The 27,265-nt window shown below is 43.6% G+C and overlaps 1 protein-coding gene across 5 annotated transcripts in view; it reads left to right on the top strand.

Moving 5' to 3' along the window:
* LOC147024342 (sodium/glucose cotransporter 4-like) overlaps positions 1–10,412 on the top strand; it is a 90,641-nt gene extending 80,229 nt beyond the window's left edge. For 4 of the 5 annotated variants that reach the window (XM_085884167.1, XM_085884168.1, XM_085884166.1 and 1 more), the window contains 3 exons: positions 449–667; positions 1,530–1,632; positions 8,421–10,412. In XM_085884167.1, the coding sequence (XP_085740293.1) occupies positions 449–667; positions 1,530–1,632; positions 8,421–8,611 (513 nt within the window). In that variant the 3' untranslated portion in view covers positions 8,612–10,412. Of the gene's footprint in view, positions 1–448; positions 668–1,529; positions 1,633–7,093; positions 7,147–8,420 lie in introns of all 5 variants that reach the window. The other variant, XM_085884165.1, reaches the window with a different exon arrangement.
* The last annotated feature ends 16,853 nt before the right edge of the window (positions 10,413–27,265 follow it).

Genomic DNA, 27,265 nt, shown 5'->3' with positions numbered 1-27,265 from the left:
AGTATGAAGTTTCATTCAAATCAGGCAACGAAAAAATTATTAAAAAATCAATTCTCAATTCAGTCAAGTTTTAGTATGACGATCTATAAAACGCAAGGACAAACCATGGATAATGTGTTTATTTACCTCGAGAAACCGGTTGGCCGAACGATGACTCCTGAGGTAAATGCTCAAATTTTCTTCAAGTTAAAGTTTGACCACTGAATAATATTAAAATTTTGTCTTTTGTGTTTTTTTCATCACCCGCTGTCACAACGAGAATCCAACGGGACAGAAAACCTGTAGTCCCCTCCAATGAAGCTGGTAGGAGACTAATAAATGAGAGTGTTGAGATGTGGTTTCCTAATGGATTTTTTTGAGATTCTTAATGGATGCCTGAAGCCATTGTTCCTGTACATTGTATTACTGAAGCAGAAATTGCTGCATTCTTCCTTGTGTGAGTGTATAGGGAGCATTCTGGGGCCTTTTGGTCGGTCTGGTGGTCGGGTTGGTGCGACTGGCAGTCGAACTCTCTTTTTCCACACCAATTTGCGGTGAACAAGATGTTCGACCCGTCCTGCTACGCCACGTCCATTACCTTCACTTTGCCATTTTTCTCTGCTTTCTGTCAGCTTGTGTCATGATCATTGGCAGCCTTATTTCTCCAAGCATGCATTCACCATCTCAGGTAAACCTGTTATTTAAAAAAAACTTTTCAATTCAGTTTTCACACCAATGAATTGCACATAATATTGAAGCTGAACAAATTATGAGATCGAGATGTAGACATAGAACAAGCATGATGGTGGAGAAAGAATCACCTTTTCAAGCTGAGTGACATCATTGGAATCATTATTTTGTCTTTCCATTCCATTAATTCTGGTTGAGGTTGAACTTTCATCGTTTATCCTAAATAGTACGTATCCTTAGAACATGATATTTGCACAGTTATTGCTGATGATGTCATGTAATAATTTAAGAGGATGTACCTCAATTGAAAAATTTAATAATGTCATTGGTAAGAACAAAACGGTACACTAAAAAGAACAGTTAGTTGTTAGAGTGTGGCTGAGTATGAATGCAATGGAACATGGTGAGATGGTTGAAAAATCACCTTGGAGGAGAAGATGGGGTGAAAGGTGGAAAACAAAGTTAAAGCAGTACTTTTCAAAAACAATATCATATTTAGTGTTGACGTTTTGTGCTGGTTTACGTATCATTGGTGCTGGTGTACGGAGTACTTTTTTTGTGCTGGTGTTCAGAGAAAATGTGATTTTAAGTGGTACTTTCTATTTATAGTTTGAAAAATAGCGACCTAGAAGAAAATGACAGTTTACACCTTTCTGGTGCAAAACTAACAAACCAGCATACATATTATACGTACATAACTATCCTTTCCCAAAGCATACTAGATTATTGATGTGTCATGAGAGCTTTATGACTTTCTGCCAGATGCTGTTCAAATTTTTTCTTGTTTCGAAATTCAACTGACTCTCATATTGCTCTTTGTGTTGCAATTCAAACATTTCTTCATACTCCTCCATACCAAGCTTTCTGGCCTCACTTGGTGGACACAACCACACCATGTGCTGCCAAATTCCTCTTTGAATGATACTCCTACCTCTCATTCCAAAGATGAAGCAAACATAACAGGTAAGGTTAACGAGAACACACAATTTAGAAGTACTATTAAAAGGACTAGAGTTGGTCACTATGTGTTCTCCATTTCAACTTTGTGTAACAGCTGTTCTGCAGCAGCTATGTTTTCTTCAACACCTGCCTCTACACAGCACGGTTCTTGTATGAGTGCTTGAGGGTGTGTATGGTGCTTCGGGGGGTAAGATGTGTTGTTTTATTGTGTTTTTCTCTGGATTAATGTTTATACCATCACTTGTGTAATTAATTAATTCTTTATGTTTTAAGAAATGGTTTAGGTCGTGTTGCCGCCATTTTGTCCGACAAATAATCGTGTTCATTTGAGATCCCTGGAGGACTAAATTTATTGCAATCTGTTTGATAACCAGTGCAGCAATAGGATCCGCTGGATCACAGGCCGGCAAAACCACTATACGACGGCTTACGATAGACAGCACAGGAATGCCCTTCCACCAATTTCCTACACCCCTTGAGCCACACGTCTAGCCACTCAATGAACTCTTGCACCTTTGTAATAAAAAATAATAAGTTACTACCACCACCAGCACCAAAACCGGAACGGTATCTATTTTCCAAGACAGCTCAATCCTGCTATCTACAGACCGCAAACAAAAATGGGGATTCTCTCCACAGAGGGGGGCAGGGGGCATGATTCCTCTTCTTCATCAAACATGTACCCAACTGCCATTCAATCCTTCTTTCATCATAAATTCTGCCATGCATTCAGCACCTCATTCATCAACTCATTCTTCTTTGCATTCCAAACTCTGTTGGGAAGAAGAAAGGAAGAAGAGTAAAGCTTCTAACCTCTCATCAGACATCTCACTTGGGGACAGGAATACTGCACTGTAAATGGTGGAGACTTGTAATACCCTCCCCCACCTGGAGGCGGCACTACGTGATACACAGTTACATAGAGAATTTGCGTTCCATCCCCTCACCCCCCACCCCCTCCCCCAAGACCACCAGTAAATATAAAAACACCCCTATATATTAATTGGGATCATGCTGATCCTCTGTAGCAAGTCTGGATGTAATTGGCCTTGAACTGTAGGAGGGGTAGCCCAACACCAAACCCACGAACAAACCCACAAACACCTGTCCGTGAATTAGAGTAAGGATATACTGATTCCAAATTTGTGAGTTTGCAAATCCCCCATCACCCAATCCCCACGTCGCCTTCCCACCCACCCAACTACCAACAACGGGTACCTGAGGGTTGCTCTGTCAAGCTTCAATAAGGGCAAAACAAGTCATAGCTTCGCTTTTCATTTGCTTGGTGATAGCATTTGACCTTGACATCTTTGCACTGCTCGAGACCCTTCTGGTTTTGCAGTCATGACGTTATCGTGGCAGTATCGTCAGTGTTTGTGCAGGATGGAGAACTTCAATAATCGTATTTGTCGAATGCCCGACTGCTTAAAACAACTGTGACGCCCCCTAGTTGTGATTGGTGAGGCGAAAGACAATGCGTCCATGTGGCAGATGGCACTTGCTGGTTCCAGATATGACCCGGCGTCCTCACTAATCACAGTTAGAGATGTATCATTAACCAGTATATAAGCTCGTCTGAGGCCCAGCAAATGCAGATGCTCTGTGCTGGAGGTCTAATAAAGATCTCCATGAATGACCAAAATGATGTTCGAAGTTACTGCATTCAGAACTTATGATTTGATATATTACAATCACCTCGGATCGTTCAAATTAAGCCGAGACTGGTGTGCCTTCAGCAGTGCAAAGGGCCTCAAAGGTTGCTCACATGCGGGAAGGTAAAAGGCTGGAAGATGTTTCTTAGAAATAAATGGTTAATTAAAATGTATATGGAGAGTACCAGACTTGGTGGCATTGTGGTTAGAGCACCCGTGTTGAGTGATGTACTGTATCAGAGAATTAAACCCCAGCCGAGTCATACCAAGACTTCACAAATGGCATGTGCTTCTTCGTTCCTTGACGCTCAGTATTTAAAAGGATAGAGAACCGACAAACAACACTGGGAAGGCAATGGAAAACCACCAAGTATAACCGTTGCCAAGAAACTGCTTCAGCAGCACCAATGCTGTGTAATAGAGTTTGGTGCATCAAGTCAATCAATACAGGGAGGGAGGGACAAGATGCTATGAAAAAATGAATGTAACAGACCAAGCGCTCAAAGGACAAATGAGTAATGAAGCACACACACTTATATACAAAATATATAACCATGCAAATGGCTCTGACAATACCGGATTCAAAATGTAAACAAAGGGAAAGGCAGGGACTTGAGGCAGGCATGACCTGAGGTTGCTGTACCATGACCTGTGGTTGCGCAGGCTGGAATGCCATAGGGTGAGGGTGTAGCATAGAGCAGAAGACGAGAGGATGGTGATGATGAGCAATGGTGGTGAGTCTCTGAGTATAAGAACCTACTTATCCTTCATATTGGAGGATTGAACACCACAATTAACTTTCATGGAGTTCTGGGGCGGCATACAGTGATGAGAAAAAGTTTGGGAACCCTTCAGAATTTTCTGTATTTCTGTATAAATTTTACCAAAAATGTGATCAGATCTTCATCTAAGTCCTAATAGTAGATAAAGAGAGTTGCCAACATTAAGAGATGAAAACCTGGGGAGGGATTGTGGAGGGGGGGGGGGTGGGGAGGTGACAGAAAAAAAGAAAAACCAACAGAAAAAAAAGTTTAACCTTAAATTTGTACATTCCAAGACACTCTTTTATGCAACATTATAGCTAAATAATCATGTTTTCTTGGTGAATTTAAATTATTATTACCTCTGCCACCGGAGGTGAAGGAGGTTATGTTTTCACCTCTTTCTGCCTGTTACTTGCAAAATCAAAGATTTTTCAAGTATATTGGTTCGTCGATTTTGTTGGGTGGTCACTAGACTACCCTTAGTCTCAGGTTTTTGGGTGGTCGCTAGACTACCCTTAGTCTCAGGTTTTCCGTCTGTCTGTTTGTATGTAATGGACAGCTCTGGAGGCCAGAGGAGTCAACCGATTTTGATGAAACTTGACTGGTACTTTCATACCAGGACCTAGTTGTATGCTTTTGAGCACCATTGCTATGGACGCCACCGTTGCCTGGCAACAGGACTTTGAATTTTTTGGAAAAATCCGAAAAATATGAACATTTTTTTTTTTGAAAATCAAAAATCGGCTTCCGCGCTTTTATGCGCAGTATAATCAACCTCTTTGTCAAAAAATTTCAGCCCGATCCGTCAAAAACTGTATGACGAGTATGCAATTATATAGCGACCACCCATGTCGCCTCCCGGCTTGTTGGGTCGCCGAAATAGGTGACCTTATTGTCAGTAATTCTGTCTGTTTGTTTGGATGTTTATTCGTTTGTCATCAGCATAATTGGTAGTAAACGTGGGCTGATTTTTACCAAACTCGGGTGGTGGGTACATGTTATGATCGAGTGCTTTGGAAATTGTGATGGTTGTTAGGGACGCTTTGGTTCCCGAGCAACAGCCGAAAAACCTTCAAAATCGGTACCGTTCACGCAAAATCAATTCCGAAAGCCATTATCCCACGTACGCTTGTGAAATTTGGCATGCATCATCTACAGGTGATGCTCTACCAAATATATTCCGGTTTTTGTGATATATGGAATAGTTTACCCACAGCGCCCCCTACAAATGGGGTATGCCCGAAAATTGGCGTTCATAGGTACAGAGTACTCAATGGGTACTACAACTTTGCTTCAGGACATATTGACCTATCTCGGCTAAGTCAGGGGTCAAAGGTCAATGAGTGCATTGTTTGGGCAAAATGACCATTCAAAGCCCCCTTGCTCATACACGGTGCACGCGGGAATATGCGAAAATTGAAGGCCCCCTAGCGACCAGGTGAGTGCATCGATCCGAATGAAACTTTGCAGGTTCATAGCACGCAATGAGTGCTACAACTTTGCCTCAGGACATATTGACCGATATTGCTTAGGTCAGGGGTCAAAGGGCAAAAATCCATAATATGCGAGAGCTGGAGGTGCCTTCGCGCCAAATGCTATTCCTCCTAGGGTTATGGTCAGATGGTCATGAAAATTCACACTAATCATCTGGAATGCATTGTGCACAAACGATCAAGCCGGATTTTCGATTTATATCTTTGTTCACCCACAGCACCCCCTCGGACTTTGGAGATTTCTGATATCAAACCGCTTTTTCGGTACTTTTCATTCAAATTGATACCGAGTAGTTATCAGTAGATGGAACTCGATGAGATTTTGTATGCATAATCTTAAGGTGATTCTCTATCTGCTATATGACATCCATTTTCTTTTCTATATCTTATAGTTTTCAAATGGTAACCCTCTCAACTTGGGTGTCGAGGGCCATTGAGCATTCCCGCTGAAAATTCAAATTACACTAACTCCAAGGCGGTTGAACTGAATCGAATGAATCTTTACATGCTTATAGACCGTAATGAGTACTACAACTTTGCTCATTTGCATAATGACCTATCTCGAGTAGGTCAGCAGTCAAAGGTCAATAAGTGCATTTTTCGGGTGAAATTACCATTCAAGGCACCCTTGCTCCTACAGGAATTAACCGATATGAATGAAAGTTCATAGGTACATAGTACTTAATAAGTACTACAACTTTGCTTCAGGACATATTGACCTATCTCGGCTAAGTCAGGGGTCAAAGGTCAATGAGTGCATTGTTTGGGCAAAATGACCATTCAAAGCCCCCTTGCTCATACACGGGTTAACCGATTCGATTGCAATTTCGTAAGTACTTAGTACTAGATTAACTCAGATCAGGGGTCAAAGGTCATCGGATGCTCGGCGACCCATGGCCGCCTACCGGCTTGTTATTCTGTCTCTGTCTGTCTGTCTGTCTGTCTGTCTGCTTGTCGCCTACAGGTCACAATTCCAAACTGATCATCATGAAACTTTACCATGTTGTAGAGGTCATCTCAACTGAGAAGCCTATTGATTTTGAGGTCAAAGGTCAAAGGTCATCTTGAAGTCAAATCTCTGAAATCGTCATTTTTCTTCCGATTGACTTGAAATTTGAACAATATTTGCATAATGCGTCACTGAATTGGGAAACCAACTATTTTGAGGTCAAAATGTCAAAGGTCAACTAAAGGTCAAGCTTCTAAAATCATTTAAAAAATCGAAAAATCATCAATTTTCATCTGAGTAACCTGAAAATTAAGCAGCAATTGCATAGCACATCGCTGAATTTGGAAACCAAATATTTTTGAGGTCAAAGGTCAACTCAAGATCAAACTTCTAAAATCATCAATTTCAATCTGAAAAATAATTGATTTTCATCCAATTTACCTGAGCTTTGATTAATATTGTGAATTTTAATCTTAATGAAATGGACAATTTGATGTATCCATGGCAACCTTTGGAGAGAGGGGTGGATTTTGCAAGTATCGTACTCTGCACGACGTCTTTTTCTTGTTTGTTTGTTTGTTTGACTGTTTCTTTGTTTGTGTGCAGGATATCTCAAAAAGTTGCAGATGGATCCGGATGAAATTTTGTGGACAGGATCGGTGTGTGACAAGAAATAATTGATTCCATTTTGGTTAAGATCTGAATCCCGATCCGGATATGATTATTATTCCCGCGCTTTCAAAGAAAAGTGGGAATATTGTGATTGTCTCCGTCCGTCCGTCCATCCGTACGTCCGTACGTCCGTCTGTCTTACCCTGTAACTCCTCCTACACCGTTTGAAGTAGGAACTTGAAACTTTGGGACATAGTAGATATATGTATGGGGAAGTGCACAACACTTTTGGATTTTTGATATGACCCCTAAGGGCCGGGTCAGAGGGGATGGGGTCATGGGGGTCGATTTTAAAAAAAAATTGTCATAGCTTTTTAAATCAATAAAATTTCATCTCGCATTAATGGGACAAAGCAGTGCACGCGGGAATATGCGATGGTGTGCCATCGACAACGTAGTTCTAGTTTTTAAAGTGATCCTTCACCATTGAGAGAGGGGGCTAAAGAAACGATATAGTACGATACAGCATGATATTTCAAAAATGTAAGGGGCCCGATATGTTCTCGTGGATCAGGCATTGTGTGGTGGAGTCATGTGCTCTACCGAGTGCCCTTCTAGTTTTTGCATGTAACTCCTCAATATGTTTTGGACTTTACATTGTAAAACAGTTATATGTCTAATGATTAAAATATAAGCTCAACTTTAAAGATCAACTTAGACTTGCCCATGCTCTACTCTCCAATACATACTTTAGTTAGATCTACTTCAATTACCTCATGTCACTGGGATGCTTGGGACCTCACACTAAGATTTTGGTAGATTGCTGTCTTGGCCAACAACTTCTTTGTGTGCATGTATCCTAATTTGCATGCGACCCGTGCATCCGGCTAACGCAGTACAGGCATGTTTCTCATTGGTACAATGTTTTTCTCTGAGTTTTTGATAATGTCAGTGAACCAATGAGAAACATCCTATGTTTCGCGGGTCGATAATGCTTGTAAATGGGACAACATTTGTCATCTACTGCCATGTACTTTGAATGGTAGCTGTCACCAATCAAATACAATGAGATTACGGGTATGATTTTTCATGCAGCGTCAAAGGAATCTGCCCGAAGGTCGACAGAAACCTCGTCACAACATAAAAAATATATCAAAAACTTCGACGAGACGTGTATTATTTTGTGAAAGCGGTATTTTTCAATATTATTGGGCAAGAAAATCTGTAGGATGTTCAAGTATACAAAAGGTGGAAGCAACTATGTGAAATGTTACAATGCTGTGCTTCAAGTCCCAAATCTGTGCTTTGCTTTTCTCAACAGGAGCATCTTGTGGGTCAAATAGCAGAGAACCTGAAATGACTGCAGAAGAGAGAAATTCATCCAACAAAGTGGGGAGCAGTATGGAAAAGAAGGGTACAAGAGAGAAAAATCCAGACTGGGGCCTGTTCTGTCATATTCAGGCATTGCTGCTACTGACTTGTAACATTTTTTTATGGGGTTATTTTGCTTGATCGCCAACTTCACCATTAGGATCATGCACCTGTCGTTAAAATTCTGTGTTAAAGATTAGGATTGTGGAAACATAATTTTATCTCAGAAACATCACATTTTATTCAATTTCAAAATGATCAGAAAGAAACAATGTGCGAGCATGATTTCACCGAATCCTACATATTGTTGTGGATTTCAGAATCAGATCCCAGTAATGCGCACAACATCCAGGTCCTCAGATAGTTATTTCTATAAATACATGTTCAGAATAGACCCATCCCCTTGTCTGGTGGGATTCTGACTCTTTGATGCGTTGGAGAAGGGTAGAGAACAGATTCCCTTCTGTTCTACTGGGATAACCTTTTCCTCTTTACGACACGTTCATGACGGATGATTTTACGTCGTTTTTCATTTCTGCATGAGCGATATTCACCATTCGTGCAAGCGATAAGATAGCCGTTACCCCAACGCAGACTCATTATATTCCCTTTCTATCAAGACACATTGGCTTGGAAATACATGATTTATTTACACATTTTATTTTGGTTATCATTTTCACATTGGACTTACAGGACATTTGAGTCATTAAACACACCGCAAGCTTTTCCTGGACGGTTCATTCTGACGGTCAAACACGGTTGTGGTCTTGGATCATTTACCTCAGGCACCCACCTTTTAGCCATCGGTGGTTGACGCTCCGTTCAGCAGCTCTGTGGATGCTGACTGGCTCTTTGTTGTGTCAGGCTGAACGAAGAGGTGATAATTGCCCGTTGATGTTTTGTGAGCGCTTCATGTTTTTGCTCAGTTGTTCCGGCAAGTGGCTGCTTTCTGGCATTCGTCCAGTGCCCCGAACGTGGCATCGTAAGCTAGACCTGTGTTAATTGGGAGTTGCATCTCGTTCGATGGTCAGGCGAGCATAACCGTGAGAATGGACGGTTGAAGGTCACGTGCAGTGATGCGCCAATAGGCAAGCTGGATTTGGCTGAAGTCTGCTTGAGGCTCTGCCCACACTGGTCGCCTATAAAAGGACAGCAGGACTGCCTTGTTGGCAGTTGGTGGGAGATCCTGATAGGAGTTAGTGAGAGATCCTGATGGGAGTTGGTGAGAGATCCTGTTTTCAGTTGGTGGGAGATCTTGATGACAGTTGGTGGGAGATCTTGATCTGAGTTTGTGAGAGATCCTGCTGACGAGATTTGACACCCATAGTGACAGATTCTGACATCTCCTGACAGTTGGGGATAGCAGCAATGGCAGTTGGTGACATTTGGACTGTTCCTGCTGATTCTGTTCATTACCTGGCTCTTGGCGTACCTGGCTGTTGGCATACCTGGCTCTTGGTGTACTTGATTCTTGGCATACCTGGTTCTTAGCATTCCTGGTTCCTGGGGGTGATGACATGACGTTGATTGGTGTTCGAGCCTGTTTGTAGGTGGGGTTTATGGCGAGGCAGGGCACTGGCAGCGGAAACGAGCCGGGCTGTGGAGAGCTCATTTCCAGAATGAGACCAAGGCATGCTCACACATTTTGGTTTATTTTAGTAGACACACGACAACATCTGCCTTGGTAAGCCAAGACCGGATTTCATTTCCCCCTGAATGGTCTGATGGGTACCCGTGTCTCGTGTTTAATTGTTAAGTAAGGCATAGTGATAAGCATCTGCTCTTTGTCCATTTTCCTGTAAATGCTTGTTGAATTCTCTATTTGTTTGAGATTATTTTGTTGATTGAACATTTGATTGATTTGAATTCTTCCATTTAATCGACAAGGAAATAAAAAGAACCAGGAAATTTCTTAATAATAAATTCCTTGTTTACATTTCAACCTGTCTGTGATTGTCATTTCCTTCCATTGGCTGTAACAATATTTATTCCAACGATTTAAAAAAAAAAAAACTTCGAGTTCATTTGATTCATGAGGTTTGTAATTACTGCTTCACCAAATACCTCCACATCTACCCTCACATTGGACCATTGAAGTAAAATGCAATATCTGGTAGACATGCAGTATATATAAATATATACATATTGTTGCGGAAATGGCCCTTAGTGTCTTATTAAATATAGGATTAGCCCAGATCTCCCATTAAATGCATGTTTAGCCAGGTTGTTTGGTAATTTGAAGTTACATGTGTGTCGGGAGGTGTAGGAGGCTGTTCATTGTTCGTACGGTGGTGGTGTACGGAGTGGTTCTTCTTCTTCCTTCCTCTCTCCGAACGAGTCCCCGCCCAGCGCTCTGAGAGGGTGTGACCTTGAGAAGCGAGCGCCGGAAAGGGAAGGTGGAACTGCGAGCGCCGAGGTGGGGCGCGATCGGCTGTACAAGGGTCGGCTGTATCTGTTTGCGGTCGGCTTTCGTGAAGAGCGAGCCGAAAGAAAGGCAAGGAAGGGACTGCAAGAGGTCTGTCTGCCATCGGCTGGAGGAGAAACTGCAAGCGTCGGTCGGCGATCTGCTGAGGGAGTAACTCGCGGTGCGTGTGGTCGGCGATCTGTAAGAGAGGAACGGCCTGAAGCTGAGGGTCGAGTCGGCGATCTGTAAGAGAGGAACGGCCTGAAGCTGAGGGTCGAGTCGGCGATCTGCCGAGGGAGTAACTGAGCCTGAGTGTCGAGTGAGGATTCTGCTGTATAGAAACGACTAGTGGGAGGCTGCAATCTGCTTCGAAGGGAACTGGCTGCTGTGTGAGTTGGCGATCGACTTTATGAGGAGGTCATCGACAGGTTCAACCTGCGTCTAACCACGGAGCCACTGTCCTTACTCAGGGCACGGCCTGACACGTCTCGACACGTCTTGTGGTCCCATCGATCCACCTGCGGAGCCCAACACCCCAATTTGGCCTAACCTGGTGAATAGGCCAGGCCCGGACTTGTATGCTGGACCTTGTGAAAAGCCAGCTGGAGCATACCATAGATCTTTCGTCTTGTGCCGTCGACATTACGGGGGCTGAACGCGCTGAGGCTGCGTGTGTAGGCGGTGCGACAAAAGGAGGATTACGCTGCCATTTTGCCACGCGGCGTGCTCGAGCTGGGTGCTCGAATCTGTTGACATCGGCTGGTCACGAGCCGCATTCGTGCTTTCGACACTTTTCCTCTTGTCCATGAAGCATCACCAAGTATTCTGTGTCTTGTCTGGTTGCTGTCCGTGTCTTGTCTGCATGTTGTCTAAGGTTTATCTCGCTTGGATTCCCTTCAAAACCCGTAATCCGTAGCTCCCTAGTTAAGAACGGGTTATAGATTAATTATAACATTGTCGTGAATGCTTTGCTCGTGTTGTGTTCCCCGATGTGTCCCCAATAAATCTGGCTGAGTTATATGAGATTGGCCGCCTTGAATTTATTTGTGCCGCGTCGAGGAACGATCCGCTCGATTTGCATATAAATCCAAAATGGTTACAGACTGGGAGACTCCGCTCGGTCTCTGACAAATCCAGTCTGTAACCGGGGTCTATTCCCCCAGCTGGCAAGGCAGAGGTGTATTTTGGTATCGTGATCTGAGGGGCGTAACCCGAGACCTGTGCCGAGCCAGCCGGCGTTATAACCCCGGAGACGGCGGTGCTGTTAAGTGACGCCGAATATTCAACATTTGGTTGTCAAGAGTCGGGTGCGAATCCCGACACCGCTGAATCCTTAACACTGGTAGTCAGGAGTGGGATATTTGGACCAGTGATGCATTTCACACCCCGAACATTGGTTACGAGAGGCGTGAGGAAAAAAAAAAAAAAAACGTCGCTCGCAAATTCCAAATTTGCTTTGATTTTATTTTGAGCGGATCGGGTGTAAAACTTCGAAATTATAAAGAAAAATGGAGTCGCAAAATGGTGGCGCGGCTCCACCTCAGTGCGATACGAAGCGGGACAGGGTTACTCTAAATAGCGCAACGAACCGCACAGCACGAAGAAAACGTTATCACCGACCGGTTCGAACCACGTGGACACGGCATGCGCCATGGCAAACGAAGCAGGACGCCAACGCATACATTGACGAGCTTCATACACGATTGGGGGATACCTGGGAACATGTGGAGTGTGGTGAGAATTACATAGAGGAGTTACAAATTAAATTGGACGAGAAACAACGGCACGCAGACGAGGTTCAGGAAAATTATGTGCACGGGGAGTCACAACATTTGGCCGATGCACAGGAACAAATTCGGTGGCTGGAATTTGGAATTCGGTGACTTAGCCAACACAGGCGAGGAACTACAGGGAGAAATGATGAAAGTAGAGTGCTTTACCTGTAGGTTGGAACATGAGAAGAGCGAACTGAACAGAAGAATAGAGGAGGAGCAAATTAGTAACTCCCGGGATAGGAAGAGCTTGGAGGAAGAATGGAAAATCAAGCTGGAAAAGGAAAAACAGGAACACGATTTGGAATTGAAATAACTGAAGGAAGAGATAAGATCAGGCAATCAGATAAGAGAAAGTCTGGAACAGAAGATAAAAAGAGGAGAGAAATATCTGGAGCAAAGGAAGGACGAATTACACTGAACAACAAAATTTTTTTACTGGAGATGTGTAAAGTGATTTAGACTAATTTGGGTACGCTGATTTCAAAAATCATAACCGTTTTGCTGTATCACGTCAGGATTTTCAGTAACAGAAATATTCCCATTGCCTAGAAGTCAGGATTTCAATGAAATTTACAAAAATTCATTTATTCATTTATTTCATCATGAATGCTTCAAAATTATAGAAATTACAGAAAAACTCCACTAGAATGTAATTAAAAATGCTTTAGGCATTTGGCTTTGCGTTTGTGCTGCTCTGTGTCAGTTTCACGATGCAGGAACCAGCAGAAATCGCCCATCATGTTCGGGTTGTGCCGCCCTTGGTAACGCGTCTCCATGAGTGAAATCTCTTGGTGGAATCGCTCGCCGTGCTCGTCCGAGACTGCTCCCAAGTTGTCAGGGAAGAAGTTCAGGTGCTGGTGTAGGAAATGGATTTTCAGGGACATCCTGGAGCCAAGTTTCCTGAAGGACTCCAGCAGCTGCTGCACTATTTCTTCATAGTTGTCCGCGTGCTCGTTCCCCAAGAAGTTGTCCGTCACAGCTTTGAAGCTCCTCCACGCTGCCAGCTCTTTGGGGTTTACAGTTGTCGGAAAAGTTTCGTCCTTCATAATCTGTCGGATTTGCGGTCCAACAAAGACACCAGCCTTGATCTTGGCCTCCGACAAGGTGTTGCCAAACTTTTCCTTGAGAAAAACCCACGCCCATTCAGATCCATTGCCCGTACAAAACTTTTCATCAAGCCGAGCTTTATGTGGAGTGGTGGAAGGAAAACCTTGGCTGGGTCGACAAGGGCGACATGCTTCACGTTGTGTCGACCAGGTACATGCTCTTTTCGCTCTTCCCAATCTTTCTTCGTCCAGTGATTCTTGTCGTCTCTGCTATCCCAGAGACAAAGGAAGCACATGTATTTCGTGTAGCCTGACTGCAGCCCTAACAACAGCGCCACCACTTTCAAGTCTCCGCAGATGTGCCAGTTGAAGTCATTGTACTTGATGGAATCAAGCAGCTGCCGCATAGTCTCATAGGTCTCTGTCATGCCGAACGCGTGAGCCAGTGGGACTGATGGTTTCTCGTTGCCATTGTGGAGCAAAACAGCCTTCAAGCTGTTCTTCCCCGAGTCGATGAAGAGGCGCCAGTCTGCAGGATTGTGATCACACCCAAGTTCTTTCAACAGACCGTTGATGTCACTGCAGAATGTCATCGTGTCTTCCATCTCAAAGAACTCAGCCATGTCTCTGTGACGTGCTCTGAACAAGGATATCTTGGTGTTAGGTTCAAGTAGATTCCACTGCTGCAGCCTTGATCCAAGCAGCTCTGCCTTCGCCTTTGACAGCGAGAGATCTCTTACAAGATCATTTAAGTCTCCCTGGTTCAGAAGGTGTGATTCTTGAGTGTCGGGTTCAAAAGGTTCATCATCACCATCCTCTTCACCACTGCTTACAGCTATGTTCTGATCAGCTGGAGGTGTTGGAACGGGGTTCTCGTCATCATGAGGCACAGGTTTACGAGCAGAGACACAGTCAGCGTACTTGATGTGACCTTTATTCTTCTTGTTGAAGCCGGCGATGCTTGTGCAGCAGAAATAACAATCATCATGATGATTCTGCGGCTCACGCCATATCATGGGCACCGCAAATGGCATGCTCGCACGCTTGCCCACCAACCACTGAGTCAAGGTTGTGTGACAGCTTGTGCAGCAGATGTGTGGTGCCCAGCTCTGTTCTTGGTCCCCCACCTTACACCCGAAGTAGTGAAAGTAGGCGGCCTTCATTTTCACTGCTGTAGATATACTTCGCTGTTGATCTTTTTTGGTATACCGACCACAGACATAACAGAAGTTGTCAGGATGATTGGTACAGGAACGCCTACTCATCTTTATCTGAAAGAAAGAAATATAACACAAGTTAACAACAATTGTACGAAATAGACATGTTAAAGACATATGTAAATTTCATTGAAATCCTGACTTCTAGGCAATGGGAATATTTCTGTTCCTGAAAATCCTGACGTGATACAGCAAAACGGTTATGATTTTTGAAATCAGCGTACCCAAATTAGTCTTAATCACTTTACACATCTCCAGTAAAAAAAAAATTTTTGAAATTTGTTGTTCAGTGTTATTGGGAAAGTCAAGACAGTTTGAGGAACTACAGGGAGAAATGAGGAAAGTAGAGTGGAGTACCCATAAGTTGGAACAGGAGAAGAGCGAACTGAACGAAAGAATAGAGGAAGAGCAAATTAGTAACTCCCGGGATAGGGAGAACTTGGAAGAAGAATGGAAAACAAACCTGAAAAAGGAAAAATGGGAACACGATTTAGAATTGCAACAACTGAAGGAAAAGGTAAGAACAGGCGATCAGATATGAGAAAGTCTGGAACAGGAGAGAAAAATCTGAGGAAAAGGAGGGAAGAATTGTTGGAAAAGTCAGCACAGTTTCAGAAATCGGAGTGCAGGGGAAATGAACTGGCACGTGAACTGGAAATTAGCAAGGAATACAGTAAGAGAATGGACAATATAAGGAAGGAAGCATGCGAAAGAGGTGTGGAGATAAGTCAGGAATTATGGGAAAAAGCTTCTGAGTTACAGAAACAGCAAAACAAAGAGAGGGAATTACAAAACGAGCTGAGGATGTTAAGAGAGAAAAGAAAGAGAACGGAGAACGAAACTTTAAGGAACCACACTGTGCAGATCGAACAGTTAGAAGCCAAAGCAAGGTCGGAGTACGCGGAGATGGTGAAAGAACAACGAATGAAGCAGGAAAGGGAAATCAATAAATTGAGGGAAACGACGAGATTGAAGAAGGAAGAACAAGAGAGACAGTGGGATAGGAAAGAAATAGAACATTAATTTGAAATTGACCAACTAAAGGAGAGAGCAAGGTTGGAATACCTGGAGATGGAAAAACTCCTGAAAAATAACGAACAACTAAAAAGGCTCGGAGAGGAAGAACGACTCGAATGGAAAGGAAAATGGAGCCAAGAAGTAGAACAACACAATAATGTGGGATGTGTGACATCACCACAGGGAGGAATGTTAGTGGTGCGGGACTTGATTGACATCACTCGCCCAATGAAACAACAATTAGAGCAAACCCTGGTGATGGAGACGTTGAGGGAGCATACGGGGTTGTTGACGAATGAAATACATTTTGAGCAGGTCCAGCATGTGGAGCTGACAGCCCTGGAGGAGCGTGGCGAACCGATGAGCAACCTGCTGGAGAGAAGCGACCGGACCGAGGTGACTCTGAAACGAAGCAGGTACATGGGCACATGCATACATGGTGCGGACGATGAGCTTAAGGTGGGAATTGAATTTTATGTTAATGAAGAGACTGTGTCCGATGGGGTGCACATCTGCGTGACCCCTGAATGTGTGTGTGGAGTGCCAGTGAATGAATGCGGTGAGTCCACAGTCCAGACTACAGCACCGGTATGTGCTGCCGAGGCCGAAACGTGTGTGGGTACTCACGTGGCGGTTGAGAATGTAGCCCTGGAGTGCGAGGCAGTTAGTCAGTATGCAGGCAAGGTTGAGTGTGTGGAATGTGTGGAGTCTGTTTTGTGTCGGAGTCCTGAGCGTGGCATGAGTGGTGACGTAGGAAATAGGTTAGAGGTGCAAGGGGAAATAGAAATGCCACCAGGACAGGACTTGAGCCAGGGGACGGAAACCATAATGGACAGCTCCGCATGGGTTCTTACAGAGTTGGAGGTGCTGCGTCCAGGAGCAGGCTTTAGAAATTGGATTTTAATTTCTCTCTCAGCCTCACAGGAACTTTGGGGTGGAGCGCAGATGAGTAGCAAGTGGCACGAGCATGTGTCATTTGGTCTTCAAACATTTCTGAGCACACGAGGGGTTTGGCTCGCTGAGTGGGGTTTATCTGTCTTCAGGGAGCTATGGAGAAGAGGGGGAGGCCGCTTCCCCGATTGGGGTTTACGTTATTTCCGTGAACCCTGGAGAAAAGGGGAAGGCTGCCCCCCCTCCCGATTGGGGTTTACCTGATTTCCGCAAATCCTGGAGAAAAGGAGGGGGTGGACCACAACACCAATTGAGACGTGACCCCTTTGAGCCGTGGCGGAAAGGCGGTGGGTCATGTAATGGGTGATGAGGGATTCGTTCCCTCACTCCCCTTCCAATGAGCCAAAGAAGCAGGCCATATTGGGATGAAAAAAAATCTTGATTGAAGATTATATCGAGAGTGGTTACAAATTGAGAGATGATAGAAGGGATAAGAGTGGCACGAGTGGATTTGGGTGATTATTGAAAAAAGTGGTGGAGACATCACAGGCAGAGCGTTAAACACACCTGAAACAAGTGGATGACAGAGTGGCTTGTTTGAGGAAAAACTGAAATGCCTGGTTGGAACCATGCAGAGGTTCCATGGGGCTGGTGAAGAGATTTTGATGTTTTGTTTAAATTGTTGGAAATAAACAATTAGGGCAATATGGAGGAGGCCAGCGGACGACGGACGTAGTGACAAATTGATTGGGGTTTGATGAAAAAGTGTACCAGTTAAATTTGATGACCAAGTGGGATCCGAGGGACTGGTGTGTTTTTGTTTTCACATAAAAGTGAAAGGTGTTGGATGGGGTTGTGGACTGGGTGTGTGGCACTGTGGAATGAATGACTAAAGTGTTTGGGTGAATGGCGTGGTTCTGTGAATGAGGGAAGTGAGTGCGAGCAACGTACCCTGTCAGTAGGAATCTCTTAACCAAGTTAGTATAGGTTAGAGGTTAGAGGGTTAGAGGATTTGACATGGATTCTGGCTGCTGTTCCATTGTGCAGGTGGACTGGGAGGGGTAGGTGCAGGCTAAGGTATGGGGATACTGGCTGGGAGTGCGACATGGTATTGGAAGTTGGTGAGTCGGGAAATAGGGCACCAGGGCTTTGGGGGTTCCTGGCAGGTGAAGGCTGTCAGAGGTGCCAGGAGAGCACAGTAGGGTTTAGTGCCAGGAGAGCAAGGTAAGTTTAGTGCCAGGAGAGCACGTAGGGTTTAGTGCCGGGAGAGCACAGTAGGGTTTAGTGCCAGGAGAGCACAGTAGGGTTTAGTGCCAGGAGAGCAAGGTAAGTTTAGTGCCAGGAGAGCACGTAGGGTTTAGTGCCAGGAGAGCACAGTAGGGTTTAGTGCCAGGAGAGCACAGTAGGGTTTAGTGCCAGGAGAGCACAGTAGGGTTTAGTGCCAGGAGAGCACAGTAGGGTTTAGTGCCAGGAGAGCAAGGTAAGTTTAGTGCCAGGAGAGCACGTAGGGTTTAGTGCCAGGAGAGCACAGTAGGGTTTAGTGCCAGGAGAGCACGGTAAGTTTAGTGCCAGGAGAGCACGTAGGGTTTAGTGCCAGGAGAGCACAGTAGGGTTTAGTGCCAGGAGAGCACGGTAAGTTTAGTGCCAGGAGAGCACGTAGGGTTTAGTGCCAGGAGAGCACAGTAGGTTTAGTGCCAGGAGAGCACAGTATAGGTGCTAGGAGAGCACAGTATGGGGGCTAGAGAGCCACCCCTTAGTTAGGAGCACCAGAAGCATGCTCAGGTGAACCCCGAGGTCGCTGGGTGTCCTCCACCCCCGATTGGAAGCAGGCAAAAAGGCCTAGATATACAATGAGCATACCAGAGGAAGGATGGCAAAAGATACTGCAGACAAAGGCAAGCTGGTAAAGGCATTGCAGAAAAGCAACGTGTTCGCCAGAGAAGCTGCCACGTCCACACTGGAAAATATTGTCAACAAGGATCTGGCTTCCTCTGACAATCAAGAATCATTGCTTGGTGCTTGTCAGTCGGGCCAAATTCAGCTCAAAAACTTTGTTGAAAAACATCTATGGAAATCACACGATGATGAAGATCATGTAGACTTCAAAGCAACCACACAAAAGAATAAGGTTCCAACATTTGCCTGGTTGTATATAGTAGGAGACCAAACAAAAAGCAAGCAGAACTCCATTAAAGTGGACAGAAATATCTCACAAAGATTAATAACTGCTTATAGAGCAGGATGTACAGTCCACCTCAACAAAATGTTACAGCACGAGCTGATGCTAGTGCCACTGTCACTTGCAAAACTGATGGAAGTCGACACACTGCCAATAAATCACTGCCAGCCAGAGTGCGAACCACTAAAATCATCATCCCGACAACTGTGGCTTGAAGTGGGACAACCTGCTTAGTCATTGATGGCCAAACATAGGTGATGGCTCTGGGAAAGCCAACAGACAAAATGACGTTTGGTGAATATGCAGAAACATTTTCCAAAACGGTATACAATATGGTAGAAGCCGATAACAGGATTGATGCAGCATTTGATAGGTATTGGAAGGACTCCATCAAAGCAGGCACAAGAGTGAAACACAAACACGGCTGACAACCTGTGAGACGTCACGTCGAAAGACACTGTACTGTCACCAGCAAACTGGTCAAACTTTATGGTACAGGAAGAAAACAAAGAAGATCTTGCCTTGTTTCTATCCGATCACCATATCGAAGACAGCCCTACAAACAAAAATGTTGTGGTCTCTGGAGAATTTTCAGAACCTACAGTGGTAAAGACTTCAGACCTGGACCTTGATGTGACAGCACTTGAAGCGGATCATGAGGAGGCTGGTACCCACATTGTCTCCACTGCCTTCATGCCAACATGGACTTGCAGCTGTGTGAGTCCACGACGCTGATGTACTGGTGCTATTGCTGGCCTATTATGACAAAATGCCATGTTCATATTTGGCACTGCCAAGAACCCTAAGTTTATTCCAGCGCACGATGAAGTTGATGTGATACTTGGCTTTCATTCCTTAACGGGGTGTGACAGTGTGTCTCCATTCTTTGGTCACAGCAAGTCGACTGCTTGGCCAGTGTTCGTGGAACACGATGACCTGTTGGACGGTCTCGGCAAAGGTGAAATTACCGATGACTTCATCAAATCATCCGAGGTTTTCATCTGCAAAGTGTATGGAGTGCCAGGTGTAGACGGTTATGACGAGGCATGAGTCAAGCCTTTCTGCATGAGGTGGCCTCAAGAAACTCTATCTCTAACATCTGATCCAGCACGATTCCACAATATGCATGCGCGCCACCAAGCAAGTGTCTGGAGCCAATCCCACTCTCTCCGTTCATTTCTCCCGTGTGTTACATCCATGGGTTGGACGCACAAAGATGAGAAGCTGGTGCCATGCTTCCTCTCCCTACCTCCAATTCTTAAAGCGTGTTCAGAGATCGACTCGTGTGGGTGCACCGATGGCTGCCTCAGTACGCGTTGCAGCTGCAGACAACTGAGATTACCATCCACCGAAGGTTGCAGAATCCACAGGCAAGACAGCGTACGTCAGAACATTTTGGAGGACTGATATTAGATGTAATTCATCTGAAGTTGAAGACCAGTTTTCATGGGAGTTGTCATTTAGCATGACTTTGTACTTCATTTCTTTGGAGTTTGGAGGGGGGTGTATTTTGGTCATCTGGGAGGGGTAAATTACCTTATTTAGGGGGAATGTAGGAGGCTTCATTACTTTTTTTCCTGTCTGCTGTTGAGAAATTGAAACGATTGAGCAGGAATTGTTGAGGAATTGAGCAGTCTTCTTGTATCTTTTACTGCTCACCACTAAAGTACTGCCTCAGTGGTCATTTTGAATTGTAGTGGACATGGGGTTAATACATATTCTAAACTTCTCACAGTCTATTGTGCATTGTAATTGAATTCTCGAGACAATAAAACCTTCGAAAACTGAAAGATCTTGTTGAAATAACGACTGTTTGAAGCTACGACAGAATATTTTCACGAAAACAACATAGAATTGTGGCCGTTATTTTGAATTGGCCATTAAAGGGTTAAAAACTCAGAATCTAATGTGGCAAACACTTTAATTCTTATTTTTAAAAATTTAAAACCAAAATTCTTATTTTCGCAATAACGTCCGCTGAAACGGTCGTATCGACTTCAAACCAAATCCAAAATGTGCATCTTCCAATTCTGCATCCAACCATATGTCTCATTGGGGGTGTCACACCAACACCCTTCTTAAGGGTCGGGGGTCGAAGGTCAGGGGGGGTCGGGTCAAAACTTTCAAATTGCGATGAAAACGCCATTTCAAGTCCGATTGACTTCCAAGTTATGATCATGACCAAAGTAAGTGCTATAACTCATTAAACAGTCGCACTATCGACTTATAAGAACCAAATTGATTTCCAGGTTTTTGTTTTTTCAGAGATCATGGAGATATGACAAAGTTATTCCGGCAATTCCTTGCTCAACGAGCAATTTCATTTGTTTGTTTGTGTGCAGGATATCTCAAAAAGTTTTGAACAGACTTGGATTAATTTTGGTGCGCAGTTTCGGTGTGTGACAAGGACGAACTGTTTAGATTTTGGTGAAGATCCGGTTCCGGATCCGACTACTAGAATTTTTTCAGTGATTGTTCACCATTGAGAGATGGGGCTAAACCGATATATAGAACGATATCTCCAAAAGTTGTGGACGGATTCGGATGAAACTTGGTGGACATGTTGGGTGTGTCGCAAGGAAGAATTGATTCGATTTTTGGTGAAGATCCAAATCCGGATCTGGATACGAGAATTATTTATCTTTTTTAAGTGATTCTTCACCATTGAGAGATAGGGCCAAAAACGATATAGTACTGGATAGCATATTTCAAAAATGTATGGCTCGATATGTTGTTGTGGATCAGGTATTACGTGGCGGAGGTGTGTGCTCTCCAGTGGCTGCCCTTCCAGTTTACATTTTAAGCTCACCTGGAACGTAGTTCTGGGGAGCTTATGGGATGGCGCGTCGTCTGTCCGTCCGTCAGTCCGTCCGTCCACAAATACTTGCAACTTCTTCTCTGAAACTACACACATTCGATTTCAATGAAACGTCACCACAACCTTCACCACCATGTATGCGCCAAAGTTGGTTTACGGCATTAAAAAAATCGGCCTCTATGCGGGTCTACAGGGGTTGCCCCCCCCCCCCCCAAAATAGGTATTTGCTTTCTTCTCAGAATCTACACATGAAATTCCGATGAAACTTGACTACAACCTTCATCACCAATGATGTACCAAACTTTGTTCATGGCATTAAAAAAAATCGACCCCTTTGTGGGTCTTCGGGGGTTGCCCCTCCCCCCCAAATAGGTATTTGCTTTCTTCTCAGAATCTACACATGAAATTCCGATGAAACTTGACTACAACCTTCATCACCCATGATGTACCAAACTTTGTTCATGGCATTAAAAAAAATCGGCCCCTATGTGGGTCTTTGGGGGTTGCCCTCCCCCCTTCCCCAAATAGGTATTTGCTGTCTTCTTGGAATCTACACATGCAATTCTGATGAAAATTGACTACATCCTTTTTCACCCGTGATGTATCAAACCTTGTTCATGGCATTAGAAAAAAATATCTATTGGTGTTTGCTTTCTTTTCCGTTTCATATTTTGTGGGTCATCCATGCTTACCAGTGTTTCCCGAGTTGTCTTTTCCAGCCGCTACCATGTGAGTGCCAAGGGGTATTACCCCTATGTTTTTGTAGCTTTTTTTTTTTGTTCGTTTTGTTTTTTTATTCCAGGGGAGGGGGTATGGGCGTTGATGGTTCTTGGGTAAAAAAAAAAAAACACATCATCAACCACAAAATACCCTATGACGAGACCCCCACCAACAGCACTCCGTGCACATGCACACAATAACCCTTCAATGCTCAAGCTACCGAAAAGTCCTATCAACATTCCCATACCCTTCCATCTCCATAACTTCCAGGTACCTATCTCATTCTAATTTAAACTTATCGACTGTTTCTGCTGCCACCACCTTTCCAGAGAGGCCATTCCATGCATTAACTACTCTCTGAGTGAAAGTCCCCTACCTTACTACCGTCTTAACTCTCCTCTTCTTTACTCTCAAGGGATGGCTCCTGGTCCTATCACTGTCTACTCTGTTGAATAATATTCATCTTCACATATTTTATCTACTACACCTTTTATTGTCTTAAACATCTCCATCATATCGACTCATAACCACCTCCTTTCTAATGAATAAAGGTGAGGACTTCACACATACCATTTTTGTTTGTCTTGTGTTATGGCTTTTTAAAAAAAAAAAAAAAATTAAAAAATACATTTCCTGTCGATTTGTGTGACGGTCCAGTTGTAATGGTATGCATAACATGTGTGAGGGAAGGAGACCACCACGCCAGTCTGGACTGGTTGCTGTCCGGTAATGATTTGCACATCGGGGGATACGCCCATGCGCGAGTCGAGTCTCCGGGGGCTCGACCGAGTGCTGTTTGTGGTCAACAATGCATTAAAACCGAGTGGGTCTGAACCTGACTGTGTGGCATCTCCTTTTACAAGTCCTGGCTCAGTAAATAGTGAATCGGTTGAAATTGACGATTATGTGACCTTGACCTTTGACCTATTGACCTCAAAAACAATGGCCTTCCAGCATGTCACAACCTCTACCAGGTGGTGACGTTTCGTGAAGATCGGAGTAAAATATTGTAACCCGAAGGCGATTGATCTCCATCAACCTCCATCAACCTCCACAGTAGTTTGTTACAATACACTTGGCACAGTGGGAAACTATACCAGGACCTGTTCTCTCTGACTACGGATTCCCTTGAGATTCCCTTCATATCCGCTTCAACAAATGCAGTGTTTCGTTAGCACACGGGAGCTTCAGCCATCTTCATTTTTGTGAAATAAACTTTGAAACATCATTAATCACTAAAAAGTTTCGTGACTTCCTCAATTGCAAAACTCCTTCTTTTCACAATTTTAAAAAAAATACACTTTTTTTTTTCTCATGTTTCTATTGAAGTCGAATTTCTTTGTTAAATAAAGTTATCAGTTTCACAAGATTATATTCAGTGAAGAATCCTTTTGCAACATTAATTAATTACAAAATAGTTTGCAATTTATGGAATTGTCACAAGAGGGCAGTGCAGTCGTAGTGATAAACTGATAGCAAGTGGTGTTGTTATTATTATTATTTCAAAGACCATAATCACTCCCACATTCTTGTGGGGCTGCCCAGGAGAAGTTGTTGGCCTAAGTCTTTCACGAACCGGCTGGCCAGGCCTGACGTTCAGCTCAGGTTTGGGCAGGAATTTGATAATGTGATGGTGTCCATGGTGATAGCTTTTCTTTTATTACAGTTGTAATTTTACCAAAGTGACAGCTCACCCACTCTTCACGAAGGACACCGTGGGATTTCTAACACCAACCAATGAATCTCCCATTTAGCGTCCATCAGAGGGTAATAAACGTTCCTAACGGTCTTAGGGGTCTTCAGGGTCTAATTATGAAATATGTGAAATACCTGGATGGCAGTTTATAGCTGGGTCTGGATTTGAATCCAGGTGAGACAGTTTAGAGTAGAGTGTGCGTACCTCGGAACCAGGCTTCAACACAAACAAGTCAGCAAATATTTTATTGTTCACTGTGACCTCAACACATTTTGGTAAACATAAAACTTCACAATATTGATATTATCCATCCTACCAGCCCAAAGTGGGAGGTGTGAAGTGATAATGTTTATAAATTAATTATTGAACCTCACCCTCATAATCGGACATGGAAAGGCTGATTGCTGTTGTAAGGTTTCTTCCAACAAACAGAACCCCATATTTAATTTTCATGGGACCACAAGGTTTCTTGGACCTCTGTGAGTACTAAAGTATCATTTCGAAATGTATTATTACCTCCGCCACCGAAGGTGAAGGAGGTTACATTTTCACCCCTTTCTGTCTGTTTGTGTACAGGATATCTCAAGAAGTTGTGGACGGATCCGGATGAAGTTTGGTGGGTGATAAGGACGAACTGATTCAGCTTTGGTGAAGATTCGAATCCGGATCCAGATCTGACAATGACTTCTGCCACCGTTGGTGAAGGAGGTTATGTTTTTCACCCCTTTTAGGCCATGGGCCAGATATGGTCCACGTGCACCCCCCTCCCCCCCCCCCAACAACCCTTCGACCCCATATTTTTCTGAAGCCTTAGGGTCCCCTGAGCATGAATTCAACTGGTAACAGTGAATAAACTGGGACTCACTATCCATTTTCCAACCATATCTGACGGTACCCTCAAAATGTCAACTTTTCATCAGTTTCACACGTGAAAAACCCCCTGACTGATAAGATCTCTGCAGTTGCCCAATAAATAAATGAATATTAACAAATTATATATGAAATGAAAGATTATCACATGCAGATTTTCAAAATAGAGTCATCTGTCAAATTTAATAGCGTTAATGTTTGTCCAAAGAAGTGATGAAAAGGAGTTCCTCGCCTTTTTCCTTTTGACAACTCAGATTCAACTCAGATATCTGAAATAATAATGTATACTCATGCTCATTTTACCCGACACAAACAAATAAACATTTCTATGATATCACAAATTTTACTACCTTTCTATTGATACCATAATTGTCCCACACCAACTAAAGATGTACCAGGTAGTACATCTTAAACATCAGTTCATCACTGTTGCAACACCCAACATGTCGTCACCAGTAGGACGGAAGACTGAGAAAATATTCCTAACTTCGCAAAAAGAAAATAAATTATAAGTTTATTTAAGAAAAACGAATGAAACTTATTACGTCATATCCACAAAATGTCATTGTGCATGGATTACGCATAATATTCATTATCACCGTCGTCATCACTCTCCGATGCCTGCTCAATATCATCAAATGCATCCATATCTGAATCGTCATCAGAGTCAGTGTCGTCAGGGGTGACTTCAACAATGTCAGCCAGTTGCCATGGGAGGACATCTCCTTCATACCATAGAGGATCAAGGTGACCATCCTTTTCCTCTAAACCATGTCCCTGACCGGCCTTCGGAATCTCTGGTTGTGGAATATGCGCGGTCTCGCTTACAAGGTGGACTTCCATCCATCATATTCAAACTGGCCGAGGCCATGGCTAGTCCAGCTACCTTTAACTTTATAATCTTTTTCCAATTCTCTGAACCACACAAAATACAGTCAGGGTTGAATATAATCTTGCCACTTGAACTTCTGCGAATCTTGCGCTGTTGCGTGACATTTGTGGTCTGTGATGAACTTGCAGTACGTTTGAGCCTGTCGAGGTTCATTGTGAAACGGTTATAGCCCTGCCAGTGAAAGCCATGATGCTCTCCTATCACATCAGGGTTCAGGTCACATGCTTCCTTCATCATGTGGCAAGACGATGGAGGTTGAGCCGGTCGCATTTCTTTCACCTCCTGCAGTTTGGCCAGTTTCTTTTCTCCATCCTTATCTTCTGACAGCAAGTGCAATTCACCATATTTCAAACCCTTGATATGAACTATGCACTCAGGAACTACAGGAGGTTCGCCACTTGTACGTTTTCGTTTTGCTGGTGGCTCTTTCATCATGTCACTTCAATCAGAACACGTCACCTGGAAATAAATATTGATACGTAAATGAGTGTAGCATAGATTTTATCAGTCAGGGGGTTTTTCATGTGTGAAACTGATGAAAAGTTGACATGTTGAGGGTACCGTCAGATATGGTTGGAAAATGGATACCGAGTCCCAGTTTATTCACTGTTACCAGGTGAATTCATGCTCAAGGGACCCTAAGGCTTCAGAAAAATATGGGGTCGAAGGGTTGTGGGCAGGGGGGGGGGAGGGGGGGTGCACGTGGACCATATCTGGCACATGGCCTATTTCTGTCTGTTTGTTACTTGCAAAATCGAAGATTTTTCGATTATATTGGTTAGTCGATTTTGTTATTGTCTGTCTGTCTATTTGTCAATCACCTACAGGCCACAAATTTAAACCCGTCTTCACAAAACTTCACTAAGTTGTAGAGGTAGTTTCAATTGAGAAGCCTATTGATTTTGAGGTCAAAGGCCAAAGGTCATCTTGAGGTCAAATTTCTAAAATCGTCATTTTTCATCCGATTGACTTGAAATTTGAATAAGATTTGCACATTGCGTCACTGAATTGGGAAACCCAACTATTTTGGGGATCAAAAGGTCAAAGGTCAACTCAAGGTCAAACTTCTAAAATCATCAAGTTTCATCTGAAAAATCGTCACTTTTCATCTGATTAACCTGAAAATAAAGCAGCAATTGCATTGTACATCGCTGAATTTGGAAAGCAACCATTTTTGGGGTCAAAGGTCAACTCAAGGTCAAACTTCTAAAATTATTAATTTTCAACTGCAAAATCGTCAATTTACATGCTATTAACTTGAAAGTTGAAC

The sequence above is a fragment of the Eptatretus burgeri genome, chromosome 6, assembly GCF_056783735.1.
Source record: "Eptatretus burgeri isolate ZD-2024b chromosome 6, Ebu_testis_v1, whole genome shotgun sequence".
Lineage (NCBI taxonomy): Eukaryota > Metazoa > Chordata > Myxini > Myxiniformes > Myxinidae > Eptatretus > Eptatretus burgeri.
Note: the sequence above shows the minus strand (reverse complement) of the source record. Positions and strands in the feature narration are given on the sequence as shown.